Below are 17,500 nucleotides of genomic sequence, written 5' to 3' on the forward strand. Positions count from 1 at the left end.
TCCCCTGCTACTGACAGATTCTGTAGGGGCAGTCTGTGCTGCCCATCATGGGATTCTTTAGACCCATGAGCAGTACTGGGGGTCCCTTTTCTGTGCAGGGATGCCCTGCTTGCTAGGTATACATCTCCCTTCTTCCCCAACTCATCTGAAGTAGCACATTGTCTATCAGCTAACCAGATCCTCATGTCCTCAGGCAAAGTGCTAAGGGCTTGTTCCCTCACAAAAAGGTCTGCCTGACCTTCAAAAGTGTTGATCTGACATCCACTCACCCACCTATGAAAATAAGTGCTCAGTTCAGCAACATATTGACACACATTTTCATCTGCCTTGCGTCTATGCTCTCAAAACTTTTTCCTATAAGTTTCAGGTGTTAGCTTAAAACATTCTAACAAGTGATTTTTAGCAGCAGTATAGTCAAAATATTCACAATCAGCAAGTTTAGACAACACAGTTACAGCTTTACCATGGAGCAAGGGAGTCAAGAACTGAACCCAGAGCCTTTGGTCAACATCATACTGTTTACATATCCTCTCAAACATATGACTGAAACTTTTAAAATTATCCTCCTCTTTAAAATGCAGAAGAAATGTACTGACCTTTTGTGCTTTTGGGGTCCAGTTACTCCCTTCCCCATTACCTCCATGACTCTGGTGAAGAGTCAGCATCTGCTTCTCATGCTGCCTCTGCCTCTCTTTTTCCTCAGCTTCCAGACTTAGCAGTTTCTTATTCTCCTCAGCATGCAAATGTCAGTTTCTCATTCTCCTCACTCTCTAGATGCCCCAGTCTCTCAGCTGCTTCTAATTCCACACGCCTGTCCTCCAACTCAAATCTCTCTATCTCCAGATGGATTTTTAAGTCCTCTGCAGAAAGGTTGAGCGGTCCATTCCTGGAGTGTGATACATCTCCATTGCCAGTCTGCTTGTCCTCCTGGTTGCTGTTTTCTGATGCAGTTGTGACCAAAGCTACAATCATGTCTGCCTTAGGTGTCCATGCACCAGTCCCCTAGCCTGGCACATCTCAGCCAGCTGGCTCCTTGTCAGATTTCCATACTCATCTGCTGATATGCTGCCTGCTCTCCCTAACTAACTAAGCTAACAAAAGAAATAAAACAATTGTGATCTGAATGCTGAGTATTCACTGCATGGTTGATTTAGAGTACAAAACACCTTCAGTGATCACTGTACAGAAGCTACAGGAATTCACTCTACCCATACCACTATAAGCCAATTAGTATTTGCCAACCAATTAATATGTGGTGTGGATAACCCACCACTGCCAAACAATTAATATGTTACCACTAAGCCATTTGAGCTGCTCGTGCACTGGCCCAGCAATCAAGGAGCCTCAATCCTCACCACTAACACCAGTGAGGGGCATTCATATAGGGAAAGGATAATAAATACACACACAGTAAAGTACAATTTCCCTTAAGAGCACACAGAGATCACAGTCTGTCTGTGGCTGGTTTCTCCCTTTCTGTCCATGTTCCCAATAAGACCCCATTGGCACAACCATAGGGTCCAGATCTCCGCCTAGTGGGCAAGCTAAAACCTCCAGCACCCTCTCTGTCCAACCAGTGCTTCATGTCTCTACCCAAGTAGCTGACACACACACACACACACACACACTTTGAGATAAGAATTATATATAACCACACAGACACTCCTGGGGAAGACTGGCACAGGTTCTCCAGCTGTGCCACTTTTACCCAGTCTATATGGTAGAAATCACTGCCACCACCCAGGTAATATTTATCAGCTACTCAAAAGACCCTTATTAAAGGGGGTATAATTATTACTCTGCAATATTATTATCCAAATGGTAAGTGTGACTGAACAACAAAGCATATTTGGAGTGACTTGGTACAGTATCACTATATACATGCAATGTACTCTTAGAGCTTAAATTATCTCTACACAAAACAGCCACAGTTGAAATGTTTAAAATATTTAATAATAAATACTAAAAACACAAGACAATACTTCTTACTACACAGTGGCAGTCAAGAGTTCAGAGATCACAGGAAAATGCTTAAAAATAATACAGTAGAATAGCTCTGACATCAACACAGAAAAACACTTAGTCTAATCTTCCTAATTCATAGCTATTTTTAAAAGAAACACTAAAGTCTAAGATCCTACTTACGTATAGATACAGACAGTGCTGGTGATGTTGGATGTTCTCAAGGCAAATGCTATAATGCTCTCATTCTTTCTGTCCTTAAATTGATAACACAGTACCACTGATTCATTTCAGATTACATCATTTCTTTCTGGTTCCCAGGCTAACAGACTCTCAGAGGTTAATAGTCTCTTTGATCTTGCATCTGGTCAGGAACCAGAGCAATAAAATAAATTATACATGAAAATTCTAGCCATTAACTTTTTGACATCAAAGAATTGACTTATCGGCTTTGTTACAGCAGAGTGCACTGTTGTTATATTTTTGCAGTTCCACATCTAACAGCATTTTTTCCCATTTAACAGAACAAGCATGTGGCTTATATTAATATTTACAAATGACAGAATTATCTACAAAATTCTATCTGGCTAGGCTAGCAGTCTTTACCTATCTTCACAGGGGCAATCACATTCTACTCTAGTCCAGGCTTACATGCTAGGCAATGACAATCAAGTTCTACTATAGCTCATGCCTATGTGCTGGACACTGACAATCAGGTTTTACTGTAGCCCATGCTTATGTGATGGGCACAAAGAATCAGGCTCTACTTTAGCCCATGCTTATATGCCAGGCACTGACAATCAGGTTCTACTTAGCCCAGGTTTACATTCTAGGCACTGACAAATCAGGTTGTACTGTAGCTGATACTTATGTGCTATGCACTGATAAACAGGTTCTGCTGCAGCCCATTCTTATGTGCTAGGCACCGTCAATCAGGTTCTACTTTAATCAATGCTTATGTGTTAAGCACTGACAATCAGGTTCTACTGTATCCCAAATTTATGTGGTAGGCACCGATAATCTGGTTCTACTGTAGCCTTATATACTAGGCATGGGCAATTAGGTTCCACTGTATCTCAGCCGTATGCGCTGGGCACTAACAACCAGGTTCTACTGTAAACTAGGCTTATGTACTAGACACTGGAAATAAGGTTCTGCACACACTGGAAGTAAGGTTCTACCATAAATCAGGCGAATGTGCTAGTCAGTAGCAATCTGGTTCTACTGTAGCCCATGCTTATGTCCTAGGCATTGACAATTAGGTTCTACTGTATCCCAGGCATATGTGCTGGGCAGTGACAACCAGGTTCTGCTGTAGTCCAGGCTTAGGTGCTGGGTACTGACAAACAGGTTTTACTGTGACCCAATCGTATGTGCTGGGCACTGAAAAACAGGTTCTGCTGTAGCCCATGCTTATATGTTGGGCAATGACAATCAAGTTCTACTGTGGCCCATGCTTATGAGCTAGGCACTGGCATTCAGGCTCTACTATATCCCAGGTTTATGTACTAGGCATTGACAATCAGGTTGTGCTGTAGTCCATGCTCATGTGCTAGGCACTGGCAATCAGATTCTACTGTAGTCAAGGCTTATGTGCTAGGCACTGACAGTCAGGTCCTACTGTATCATGGGATTAGGTGCTGGCCATACCTCTCAACTGTACAGATTTTTGCAGAATGTCCACATTTTTGCTTCCTATGTTTGGTCCGTTTTTCATAAAATTTTGGTTTTCTGGCACTACAATATGGTAATCATTTGAAATGTCGGGACCCACTACAGCAAGTCCTAAAATGCAGAGACTTAATGGCTGAAAAAACAAACTTACATATAATGGTTTCCACAGATGTGCAGAAAATGTACTGGACACAATAAACTTGCCACAGGTGTGTGGGTACATGCGTGTGTGTGGTATTGAAGAACTACTGTGGCAGGGTTAGCCACCCAGCAGTGTGAACCTTTTCTCTAGTTAATTATCATTGTCAAATTTGTACCCTTACCTCATATGCAGAAATGGGAAACAAGAGTTGTCAATGGATGGATGGATGGATGCATTGATGGATAGAAATTAATTATCCATTTTTTAATTTGGTAATGAACCAAGGAAGGGTAAAAGTTTAATTTATGTGCTTGACTTGAGGAAAATGCTAGTAGAGGCAAGAGTTTTTAAGACTTTCTAAATTTTATTGGAGCTCCCAAGGTAAGGGCTTTTGGAGTGATCAGTATTTTGCTTTGGCTTGATTAGTTGTTAGCATGGTGTCTTTTTAGGGTCTGTGTACTTATTATAGTTGTCATAGCAGGAGGAGTTAGCTTTACATTCTGACCAGGACTGATCTCTATCTTTCATAAGTTGTCTGAATTTTTTTGGTTAACCAGGGCGAGGTTGAAGCTTGACATCAGAATTTTGTAAGGGGGTTGAGTCTATCTTGGATGGGAAATAACTTAGAAAAAGGTAGCAAATACAGAAACTGTGTCTGAACAGTTGCAAACAGAGGACAAGTCAAAGCACCTAAGTTCATCAAACAGGGTGTTAAAAGAATTGCGAGGGATAGTTCTGGTATGGACCATAGTTGATGGGTACTTCTTATATTTATAGGACAAGGATGCACATATGAGGCATTGGTCACTAGGGTGTTGGGAAGCATGTAGAGTAGGTGTGATTTTTCATGTAAATTAGTTGATGCTACATCCAGAAGAGGGAATTTGTAGGTACAGAGAATGGGCCTCATCCACTCAGACACCATATGAGTCAGGTATGCTGAAGCAATTCTGCTGAGCTTTGCCTTAAGGGTACCAAGCCAGTCTAGACTGAAATCACCTAACAATATCAATTTTGACCTTTGTTGTACCCAAGAATATTAAAGTAATTTCTAGCAAGGAAACAGAAGACTGTGGAAGAATGTTAACAGCTTCAATAAAAGCTTAACATGTCTCCAAAGTACAAATGTGGAAGACACAATTAGGATTTTCCATTAATGTAGAGCTGCTATTTGCTATTAGAATATGGAGACAGATTTTCATATTTTATTTTTTAACAGGATGTTGCTACCTCCTTGACAAAGACAGGGTCTAGTATCCATGACAATACTCCAGTTAGAGGTGAAATAAGCTGGAGTGTATGCAGAGTATTTTAACCATGATTCATATATATCAGTTTAGATGGATACTGATTAGACCAGATTCAAGCTGGGACCATTTATTATTAATGCTGGCAATGTTCATGTAGGCCATAGTGAGGCTTTTGAACAGATTAGGCTAGGTTGAAGTGGAAGAGAAAAAGGATATGGATTGGAATTTATATCTCCAGCCTGTAATATAGGTAGGGATGTAATAAGGATTAATATTTGTTGAATTATCTTGAGAGACACCTCAAGGTTTCAGTCTCTGGTACAATGGATTTTCCAAGCTGTTGTCATTCTCTCATTCCCATGACATGCAGATCAGTCTATTTATGGTTATCCCTATCTGGAGTTCACAGGCCTGTCAGCTAATACTTTGTCACCAGACAAACACTGTGCTTTACTGACAACAACAAGAAGCACTGTTTGACATCTGTTAGCTGTTAGTCTCTGTTAAACAGGGAATTGATAATACATTCTTGTGGAAGGTGACCTGCAGGGCTCACTATTGTCTTCACTGACTATTTCTCAGAACGAGGGCAGAGCTTACTCTTCTAACAATGGGCCAGAGGAAGGGGTACCCACAAGTCACCTAGAGGCTGGTGTAGTAACTGGGCATGGCTTTGTTGGGTTGACAGCTGGACCTGCACTGGCACCCTGGAGTATCTCTATGCCCAGCTGAAAGTCATACTGCTGGATGGCCCCATTCACTGAGCAGCCAGAAATAATGTCTGCATGTGATATCAGCCATGGAGATGGCTAACTTCTAGGTGTGTTACACTTTAGGGTGGTCAAGCAAGTCCTCCTTATCCCTACCTCTCCTCGATCATTGTGTTTCTCTTCCTTGAGTGCCACTTTCAATACACATTTGGTGTCTGGTCCACAGTATCACCAGTTGCCCCCATGTATGTCTGCACCTGTCTCTACTTTCATTCCATCTTTTGTGGCTGTTCATCCTCTGACAGTCTCTGCCTGCAGAACATGTTGCCTTGTCTACTCCTGCTACTTTCCCAATACCAGCCTTCATCTACACAAATGCTCCTTGCTACATCCCCTCTCTATTCTTTAAAAAAAAGGAAAATAGGTACCTTGTTGCAGTTTGAATATGCATGGCATGTGGTGCACAACATTCTTGTGACTCCTACTTCAGTCGTGAGGTCGCATGATATGAGCCATTAAAATTGTCTATAATCATTTGCTATGCAAGTCATGCTCTGGGATGCCAGTGTTATATTGGCTATCATTCATACATAATCAGCTGTGGCCCATGTCATGCTAATCCATCTGCATTATTTAGCACAGCACTGTGGTATAATAAATCTTTCTGAATACCTCCACCCCTGCTGTTAATTTTTAACTATAACTGCACTTGAAGCATATTTTTGCATTAATCATTGCATAGCCCCTAGAACTCTGATAAATGGTGGTTTGTTACACACATTCCATATGTCTGCCTTCCTTCATTTTATTTTTCTTTTTCTTGACTAACAATATATTGCATTTTCTGAGCTTTTTTTATTATGGAATGTTTTGCCATGAAGTGCTTGAATGCTATAAACAGATTGAGTGCATGTAACTTTTGCACTGTGTGCACCATTGTCTGTAATAACATGATAGAAAGAATGCATTTAAAGTATATAACTATTTATAATTAAGATGTAGCACTGAAAAAAAAAACATAATCAAGTCTTGATGAAGAAAATATTAATGACATTTATTTCCCAAAAAGCTAGAACTGCTTTGTTGCATTGCCTGAACTGTCTTAAGATTCCCTATTAATTGTAATTCTGAAATATATTCCTTTCTAGTAGCATTCCTCCTTTTTGACCTGAGAGTATAGCAAATATTTTTCAATGTCTAAGCAATAAAAGTCACAACATTGGTCTTTAAAAATCATACTAGTAGATTAATAAAGGGGAAGACATTTCTTACTTTTCAAAACAGAAAATTTTCAGGTATTATAATCCATAAAGTTAGTAATAAAGAATCTTTGTAAAGTTTGGTTTTGCTATATAGCAATATATTCTCTTTGAAACTGTCTACTATTATAAGGAAAATTAGTAAAGTTAGAAGGAGCAGGGCTAAATCTGAGGGCAAAGATCATAGTGATAAAATCATAGTAAGTAGCAGGTATGATGTAGAAAAGAAGGCCTAAACTATAAGCTATCAGCCTTCACACTGCACTCTGCCTTACCCTTAAGCCCAGAACCATAGCTTGCACGTGCCGTGCTTGCTGCTATTCCCCGACCTGTTACCTCTAATCAACTCGTCTAAGTTGAGGAGTGAAAAAAGGTCCATTTTCCATTCCTTGATTTTCACTGCTTCAGTTGTGAGGTCCATTCTCTCTGATCACTTCTCTAGGAACAAAAATAAATAAATAAATAAATAAAATGTAAGGTCCATTGTCCATCCGACATGTTTGATCTCTTGCTCCTCCTGCATATGACCAGTAGATATGCTTAGAATGTTGTTTAGTCAGACGTTTATTTCTGGGTCACAGCTAAAAAGATGGAAGATGGTTTGGCAGACTTTACAAGTTAATAAAAATTAAAAATACCTATACTACCTCTAATTCCTGCTTTAGTATTTGAGTATTTTTTCTGTACTGTACTGACATCACTGCTGCTGTTTGTAGTCTCTGTCTGTATCATTTCACATTTGTTTTTGTTCCATGACATGGAGCTGGTTGTGTAAAACAAATAATTGGTTATAATCAAGTAACCAATCTGATTACCAAATAAGTAAACAAAGTATGTGTTTTTCAGTAGTATTATAGGATAAAAAAGCTAACTGCTCTCTGATATACTCGTGTTTATGCCCCCCAGCACATGGTTTAGAATTAGTAGGAACTCTGCTTCTATTCAGTGTTACTTGTATTTAGTGGTATAAAAAGGTCCTAACCCTTTATTTAAACATTAGTGATAAATCTTTATTCATGTAAGATATTTGTCTACATAAAGAATAATGATGGATTTAAAATTATCCTTTTTCTAAAATCTACATTAATATATGACTGAAGTAATAAAGCCTCCATCTGTTGAAAAGAAAACACAAAGTCTGATACATGGATTGAGTCACAAAGAGCTGTTTTGCTATCATAGGAACCATAAATCTAATCTTCTGTTCCTCTTGACTGTAACTATATAATGAAATACATTTGGTTTCTATTAGAAATAATGCCCTGGATTTCATTTCAGATGTGTATCCTCCCTTGAAGTGCTCCTCAAATATACAAGTAAGAATAGTTGGAGGGCATAATGCCAGACCACAAGAAGCAAGTTGGATGGTCAGCATACGCTTCAGGTAAATAAAAAAATCATTTAGTCACTCTGGGGAATATTATAAAGCAGAGTACTTGCAGCAGAAAGGTTTATCTTGAGTGTGAATATGTAGAATTGAATCTCCAGTCATGTATTGTGTAAACATTCCCATTGCAAAGTATGCACATTGACATGTATAGTTTTTTTCTTTTTACCCAGCCTCTAATTTTGCCCTCTGCAGCTGACTAGTTTCTCTTGTGTAATTACTGACTGAATTTTGTGCTTTAAATACTTCTAAGGATCCATACAGAGAGATAAGATGTAACTGAGGTAATACAAAAGAATATCGAAACATTTGGATATGTTTCCAGCACGGGTACCCTATATGAACTATAGAATGAGGCAATTGTGGGTAAACTGCAGGTACTGAGAAGAGGACTTTTGGCAAACACTGAAGCAGACTTGATTTTTAATTATGCCCTGGATTAGGAATATGGTTCATTCATGTTACATGTTTAACAAAAAGCTAAACATTTAAGGATTTGGAGAAACTAAACAAAATATACAAATGAATCAATGCATAGGAATCATGAATAGAAAAACATTCTGACTACCCAGGTAATCATAAATAGATGTACAGGAATAGTCACTCTCAGTTACAAACCTGAGATGCACTTATGTAATTTGTTGTTTACATGTTATCATATGACTTGCACAAAAAATGCAGTAAATCCCTGACTGAAATGCTGAATGTTTATTATTTCTGGATTCAGTAATTTATTTGGACCGGATCTCAAAAGTGCTGTTTACTGTTAAGATTCTTTATAACATCAGTTGTTCATGCCATTACAGCTTTCTTTTGCAATTCCCCATACTTTCCCCTCCTCACAAGGTCATTTTCTGCAGGTTTCTGCTGGTGCACTCAGGAAAACATCTTTGAGGCTATGTTTGATTTGGGACTTTAGCTGGAATCAGCAAACTGAGTAATTCTAATCCTGTACTGCATAGAATCTATTGCATTCTTGATACACACCTTCACTCCTGTCAAATATAAGACAGCATCCCTCAGGACCAAGATAGAGGTTTAGTTATTTATCCATATAGTGTCTTAACCTTGGTTATCCATACATGAGGTATGCCCTTGGGCATCTATCCTTCTTGGTTGTGAATATAATCATCCAGCCTTCTTTGGACACAGCACTGGCCCAGCATTCATTTTTTGCTACAGCTGTGATCATCTCTCCCTGTTTTGCTATGTCATTGACCATCCATCCTTTTTGGGTATGCCATTGATGATCTGTCTTTCTTTATTGTAGTTCTAATGGACCAACTTTGATGTTGACTCTGGTTATCCATATTTCTTTTAGGATGGTTTTGGTTATCCACCTCCCTTGGATATATACCCATGCATCTTGCCTTTTATCAATTCTTCAACATACTGTACTAAACATCTGGCTTTTTAGTAAGTAGGCACTATGAATTATGTTTTTATCTGCTGGGCACATTTGAGAACATGATAAAATGGCACATTCTGCCTCATCTTCTACATGTCAGTTCTCTACATCCAGTACGAGTAAATGACAGCCAATAGCAAACTTCTCTGCAGGCTGTCATTTGTATTCTGGAATTCCATGATTAGTAGTTGTCATGTATCATCCAGTTTCATTAAGTCTGGATGGGAATTCGGGTTCCAATTTAGGGCAGACATTGCTGATGCTGTGTAAGGTGCATGCACTGTGTTTTGATATTCAAAATGAAAATCGTCTGACTTATACTACAGAGGTGACTGGTTGGACCTCAAAACTTACATAAACTTTCTTCTTCAATATTTAACTGATGTTGTAGCTAGCTGACCTTATCTGGATGGCAGAGAGTAAATGTGACATGTTTAATGTTCTGCTTTGTGAAAGTTTAAACTATCTCAGATGTAAACCCGGAATAACTCCATTTATGCAGGCTACATTTTGTGAATATTGTCTACAACACAGCATATGTTTTCTCTGATTAGGTGGAACCCTTGCAAATAACCTACACATATAGGATCTGTTTCAAAGGCAATTAGAAATATAGTATCCATCTTTCTTTATAGTTTGAATGAATACTATTTATTTGTTTGGTCATGCACTGGTTAGTTAATGTCCATTTGATCAAGCACAACAGGTCAGATGGGTTTCAGAGAAAGTGTTTTTTAACTTACCACTGAGCTTTGGAACTTGGAAATAATTATATTATTTTAGGAGATGGGGAGAGTACACACCTCCCTAACATGAGTCATGCATTACGCTTTGTTGACGTAAAAATATTCATTTGAAGCCTAATTAGCCTACCAAGAACAATCAAAAGGCTTTAACTAGCTACTTCTTAAATTATGGCACATATCTATGTCAATACATTGCCATGGCATTGACAGCTATTCCCAAGAGTGTAATAATGCTTGTGGTGAAACATTTTGCACCACTTTTATTAAAAGCTTCTGTTTGCTTGTCCATAGATGAATAATGTTAAAAACTATAAACTAGAGATATATTTCCTGAACTCTTCATATGTTTCTTAACAAGATGTTTTCTAGCTTTATAAATATTGCTCTAGAGCCAAACAGTAAAGTCCACTGACAAACAGATAGTGTTACTGTCTGAAAATGAGAAGTGCAAAGAGTGACGATTCTTGGGCTATTCATTTGCAGGGGATTTATATGCCAAGGAGAGAACTTTGGATTTCTGCTTTTTCTCTGGATAGAGGTATTCTTCACTGGTACAGTTTTTAACTTCTAAAGTACAGTTTCTAACTTGTAGAGTACAATAAGATAACCATAAAATGCCACTCAATCCAATGCTTTGTTAAGAAACTGTGACCAAATTAAGCCAGAAGGGTAATTAGTGCAAAGTAAAGGGGGTAAAAAAACATAGCCTTGAACTAAGTGGCAAGAGTGTTTTTTTTGTTTTGTTGTGTTTTTTTTTTTAACCTTCAGGATTAGTCAGTCTTTTCGGGCTTCAATAGTTACCACGGCGTGATACACATCTGATAGGTAAATTATGTTTGTTACTTCTGCATTTCCATATGATATAGGAGGCCAGTACATCAGAACATTTTGCTCTGCTATATTCAATAGCACAGGAATGTGCTTTCTGCAACATTACCCAGCACTGAAGGCATGCTGTTATCAATGATGGAACAACTTTTATTTGGCTAAACGTGGATTTTAAAGGCTGATAGTCTTATACTAATGTAAATCTATTTTCCCATGCAGTTAAGATTAGACTAAGAATTTCCTGTCAGTCTTGGCATAATTCAGTATAGTCACTGACAGCAATTTAGAAGCAGGTGGGTTTTTTTTTCTGTGCCATCTGGTAATGCGGGATACAAGGTATGCTCATTCTGTAAGGTGAAGCATCACATCAAATCACAGTCAAACTGGCACAGGAGTCAATGTGGTTGAACACCTCTTGAAATATAATAATTTCTTTGGTTGCCTTAAAAGTCTATTCACACCTTTCTATACATTTAGGTCTCTGTTCTGTAACATTCCATCCACTGCCTAAAGAACAGATATGGAACTGCTAAGATATTTGATTAAAACTCATAGTACTAGTTTAGCAGTTTTAGATACCATCAGAGCTGTGACATGTTTTGAAGCCTAAGAGAATTCAGCACATATGCATGTTGCTGGTTGATGTATGTAGCACATACTTGTTAGTCACTTGCCCACAGTTGGAAGAATCTTCTCTAAAGAAAACACACATCTTTGTTATCTTGAATCTTCTCCTTTGTCCTGTCTAAAGCACTGTGTGGATTTCCTTAAGTGATCTTTACCACTATTGCTTAACAGGTGGATAGTATCCATAAGCAACATGATGGCTCAATGGAAAGTTCTGTGTCTCACAATTCTGAGGTCTGGCATTCAAAACTGACTTTGAGTCTTCTCCTGTGTGCAGGTGTGTTTATCTTTTCTCTATATGCTTAGCTTTTTTTCAGGTCCATCAGTTTCCAGCTATCTTTTAAAAAACATGCTGGTTGACTATAATAAATTCTGTCTGTCACTCTCTCCGTTTACATGCAGACACACACAGACATATATATATATATATATATATATATATATATATATATATATATATATATATGTATGTACACACACACACACACACACACACACACACACAGGTGTAGTAGGTGTTTTAAAAATATCCGAAAACCCATTTGTCAATGTCGCAATTGCTGGCACAAAAATATTGAGAAAAAAAAAGTTGCAGGTGGGTAAGCACCCCTAGGATCCCCCCCCCAACACCTGCTAATTATATGTTTCAAATGCAAGAACGCACAACATTGGTAAAAGGGCATATTCCCTAAATACTGCAATGTAGCAATCTTGTGCAAATGTCAGTCACCTGTTTTGTTAATCATGCAGAAAGCTGATTTAAATAATTGCTTATATATATATATATATATATATATATATATATATATATATATATATATATATATATGTGTGTGTGTGTGTGTGTGTGTGTGTGTGAGTGTATGTAAAACTTTCCATAGAGCACTTTATCTGTCGTCTTCTCTGACAAACAAATGGTGCAGAGGTCATTCTGAAAAGGAGGTGTTTCTTTGGAACAACAACATTTCTTTTAATGGTTAAGAACCTCTTGGAAAAGTCTTCCATTTCATTTTGCAGTCGTACTTGTGCTAAGTCAGTCCCAGGAATTCAGAAAGGATTACTGTGCATGGTAAGCTCTACATGTGTGACCAACCCCTCCTTGTAACCTTTTCCAGTTCAGGGACAAGCCATCCACAGTGAGTTTACACTATCAGTAAAATCACCACAATGAGCCATCTCGATGGCCTTGCTAAATGATAATGAAGCATTCCTGGGGAGAGGCTAAAGTAAATTAGCCATGTGGTCTTACCCAGAAATGCCTGCAGAGACTTACACAGAGGGGAAATTCAAAGAATCACTTGGCTACATAAAATAGCATGGTTTGCTGGGCTAATGATCCCAGCCACAAACTGGCAATCACCCATTCAGCTGAATGGGAGAAACCATATTACAGGTAAGCTTAATGACTTTGATCAGACAGGTAGGGGTGGTGTATGTGAATATGTGGATATGTGTAGCAGTGTGTGTTCATGTCTTCTGGGATGTACGTGAACTATGATGACTGTGTGTGTGTGTGGGGGGGGGGGGGCTATGTATGAATTAATGAATGAATGTTTGCATGGGTGTTGTTAATGAATATGGAAGTCTTTTCCAAGAGTGGGCCACAAGTGGTAATTACTGTTGAAATTTGCATTTGCAGTAATTACTAGTGATTCAGAGACATGCAAATTTGCTGATAATGAGTCTTCTGCATTGTGGCTAAGCATGTCTCTAATTCTCTTTTTCTCTTTTGCATGCACTGTGCCTACCTGTTGTATAGTTTACATGCTACAATCTGTGTCCTTAAATCCCAGATAATGTTAATGAAATGTGCTCTCCCCAAAACTCTCAACTTCTTTGCTCATGAATTCTGGGAAAAGACAAAAGTAATAGGGGGAAGGCCCAAAATCAGGGACAATGTTTTAATATTTCTCTAATTCACCTAAGAAGCTAATAGAACAACAGGTTTGTCATCAACATTCTTCTTGGTGCAATGTATGTAACTCTATTGCCTGCCATTAATAAGCGGCCATAAAATTCACTGATTTACCAGAAAATCAAAACATGTATGAGGGGACAGAACAAGTATGAGGAACATTTTGTGAAAGCAGGGACAGTTGAGAGATTTATTGTTTTCCCTGTTAGCGATGTGAAACTGTCTTCCCTGTATGGTACTGGGTATTACTTAGTAAGAAGTATGGTGCTTATGGTAAGTATACATTTTTCACAAATATCTACATCTCCTGCCTTTCCTTTTTTTATTATTGACATTAGGGATATTGTCCACTTGCTTCATTGCACTCATTATCATAGAGTCTTTCCAACCCTTACAGCACTACCGTAAACATAAAAGAATATTATACTGCACAGGCTTTCCGAACCCATATGTAAGCACCCTGTTCTATGTCATTTTTGGCTTAATCCATTAGTTTCTTTGTTGTATCTGTCAACAGTCACAATTTTTTTGTTTTTTTTTTTCTTTTGGCTGTGCTCATTTTTATCATATACAAATGCCTTTTGGGGCTCTTGTCAAACAGCGACACCTTAATATCAGTTTAAATAAGTCTGATGCTTCCACTCTCTACTTGTCATTCGTCATCCTTTGGTTAGCACATACAAATCTAACATCTAAGTTTTTCTGTTGTAATTCACTGGTGTATTCTGTCTTCAGAGACAAAATCAGTGTATGAATATGTGTTCAGCTAAACTGCTGTTTATGTCAGTGAAACCTTTAGAAACAATTATAATATGCTCATTAGCAGATATTTTCACAATGCTATCCCTGTGCCAGTCTGCTTTTAATGTTAGCCTTGCCATCTTTGACGTGGCCCGTATCATTTTACAATTTTTGACACACTTGACCTAATTCCAAAAAGATGGTCTCAGTCTAAGTGACCACTTACAATGAGAGTTGGTGATTTGGAATCTGGCTCCTGCTGTAAGCCTGTTTATAGATAGGCTTTACACCCAAGTAAGTCACTTACACTAACAGCAAGTGTTTTGGAATCTGGCCCTTTAAGTGATTAAGTCACCACAGCCTGCTTTCACTTCATGCTGCTGCATCTGTTCATTGGTATCACACTGTGTACCAGTCACATTATATAACTCATCTACTTTCTATCAGCTGTGTTTATTAAAGTGTGCTATTTGTAAGTCTTCCACTCATACATTTTTAGATTTATACAATCACAAGTTATTGCTGGGCAGCTGAATGAATATGTTGTTTGCAACCTAACCAGTGTAACTCCCACTATCTGTTAACAACATTTCTATAAGGGATTATGTCACTAGACCTGGAGTAAACTCACAGTTAACCATCCATTTCTCTAGGTTGTTTTGAAGATGGTTAGGGAGCAACATCATTTAATATGAAGGTTAAGTCTGCTCCAGAGAAGAGTAGTTCTTTGGGAGAAGTATTAACCTCACCAGTAAGTTCTGTTTATTTTTTTCTTGAGGTTTGGGTCTCTTAAACATGCACTTGTGTTATGGATTTTGTGAATATGCATGAAGGTCATGTAAGACAGAGTCATTTAAGGTCATGTGTGCTAGACAGAGGTCACTCAGTAGGAGCCTGTACAAAAAGAAGAGAGAGAAAGACCTTTAAAGTGTTCTGCATAAGTTATAGAACTCAGGCTTTTGATTTTCTTAGTGAAGAAGCATTAGGGTCTTTCAAGTTGGATCATGTGTCTAGAGAGGTACATGCTGAATGGAATATTATATTCTGTTATGCACCTATTAAGGGAGGAATGGAGAAGAATGATAACATTTTGGACCTAGAAGACATGCCATTGAAAATCAGTTGGGATAGGTAGAAGGATGTCTTAATCACAGTAGATAAATGACGGGCAAAGGACAGTTCATTGACTACAAATGTGCCCAGGTCCCTGTATCATTTCTGAAGGCTACATCATTTATGTGGTAAGTGCATCTGTGTCCATGTTTTTCAAAGGATATGATTCTACAATTGTTAAATAATTCATTTTAGAACATGGGACTGGAACCATCTGTTTGCTTGTAATAGTACCTTTTTTAGGATCTGGGCATGCTCCAGAAATTTGATGATAGCTCTAGAGGTTCGTGGGTTCATAGGTATATATTAGACTAATTACCACCGGGGCTGTTTTAAGCCTAGCCATGCATCCCAAATCTCTGACAAATTCTTGTACCCTCGATAAGTGCTAGAAGGGGCCTGGGAAATGAACCATTCACAGGCTACCTGTGTCCATTAGAGACACAGGTGCCAAATCAGAGATAAATGTCCTGCTCCCCATGCAGTTGTCCATGTTACACTTGAACTGGGTTAGTGAGGAACTCTGCTTCACATGGATGTGGAGCCTTTTCCAGAGAATGTGTTGCCTCTGTGATACATACCTCTCTCTCCAGCAGGTCCTGTTTATATCACAGGCAATGTTAAAGTCTTTAGAACATGTAACTCCAGTGGCATTTGTTTTGTGGATATACAGGAGATCCATCAGAGTGGGATCCAACAATGCCTTGTATGCCAGGCATAGATCTCCCATCAACAGTCTATAGGAGGCACAATACAGGGATAGGGTTTTAAGGTGGTCTGTATAGGACATGTTAGTTGCACCCTGTATTCTAGTAATGAGGAACCTCTATGATGTTCCACTTCCTGGCTGTGCCTGGTTGCCTACATACCAAACGGGGGCATTGTACTCAATGATGAGTCTGATGAATGCCAAATGCAATAGAACACTGACCTCCTTGACCTAGATGCCATACATTTGTTTATAAGCTGCATGACATAGAATGAGTTCCTCAGTACTGTAAATATGTGATGGTCAAAGATTAAATTACTGCTTCATACTGACAAGGATGCACCCAAGCATATTGACAGGCCCCTTAGAGATATTGTTTTTTACATCAACAAAGCTTTTAGGACTTGATCTTTGGAGGGTGCAGACATGATGTTATGCAGGAAGTAAGGGACCTAACTTTGATTGGGTATTGTGTTAACTAGCATATATACAAAGTCCATAGTTTGGTCATAGAATTACATGATAAAGTATGTGTAAACACAAAAGTGCTAACCATTTAGTGAAGTAAAAGTTTTTTTTTTTTCTTATTTATGTATATGCCCCATGTTTGGTGAAGTCTAAATTTTTTTGCAGAAACAATACTGGTTTAATATACTTTACCATCACACCAAATCAGCAAAAGCCCATTTTTACACTTTTGAGTGTCTGCTCTTGACATGGAGTGCAGTTTGCAATCTATGTTATGTTATCTTGAGAATACTGCACACCACAGGTGATGCCCAAAGCAGTTGTTCTATACAATTCTTCTCCAATAGGCAGCATCAAGAGTTTATGCTGCTCACAACTCCATGGCTGGCTGAGTCTGATATGGAAACACCCATGTTTCTTGAGAGTGGGAAGAACCCAGCAGAGACACAGGAAGAACATGCAAGCTCTGCAAAGGCAATGTCCAGAGGTAACGGGAGATGAAAACCTTAACCATTTTGCCATTATGCCAACTGTGGTTGGAATGCAAAACTGAAGGTGCAT

At 38.5% G+C, this 17,500-nt stretch overlaps 1 protein-coding gene across 2 annotated transcripts in view; it reads left to right on the forward strand.

The window, feature by feature from the left end:
* HGF (hepatocyte growth factor) overlaps positions 1–17,500 on the forward strand; it is a 1,211,563-nt gene that overhangs the window by 962,130 nt on the left and 231,933 nt on the right. For both annotated transcript variants that reach the window (XM_044088269.1, XM_044088268.1), the window contains exon 13: positions 8,276–8,381. In XM_044088269.1, coding sequence (XP_043944204.1) covers positions 8,276–8,381 — 106 coding nt within the window. The remainder of the gene's footprint in view (positions 1–8,275; positions 8,382–17,500) is intronic.

Source organism: Protopterus annectens, chromosome 11.part0, assembly GCF_019279795.1.
Source record: "Protopterus annectens isolate FY-2018-M chromosome 11.part0, PAN1.0, whole genome shotgun sequence".
NCBI classification, from domain to species: Eukaryota; Metazoa; Chordata; order Ceratodontiformes; family Protopteridae; genus Protopterus; species Protopterus annectens.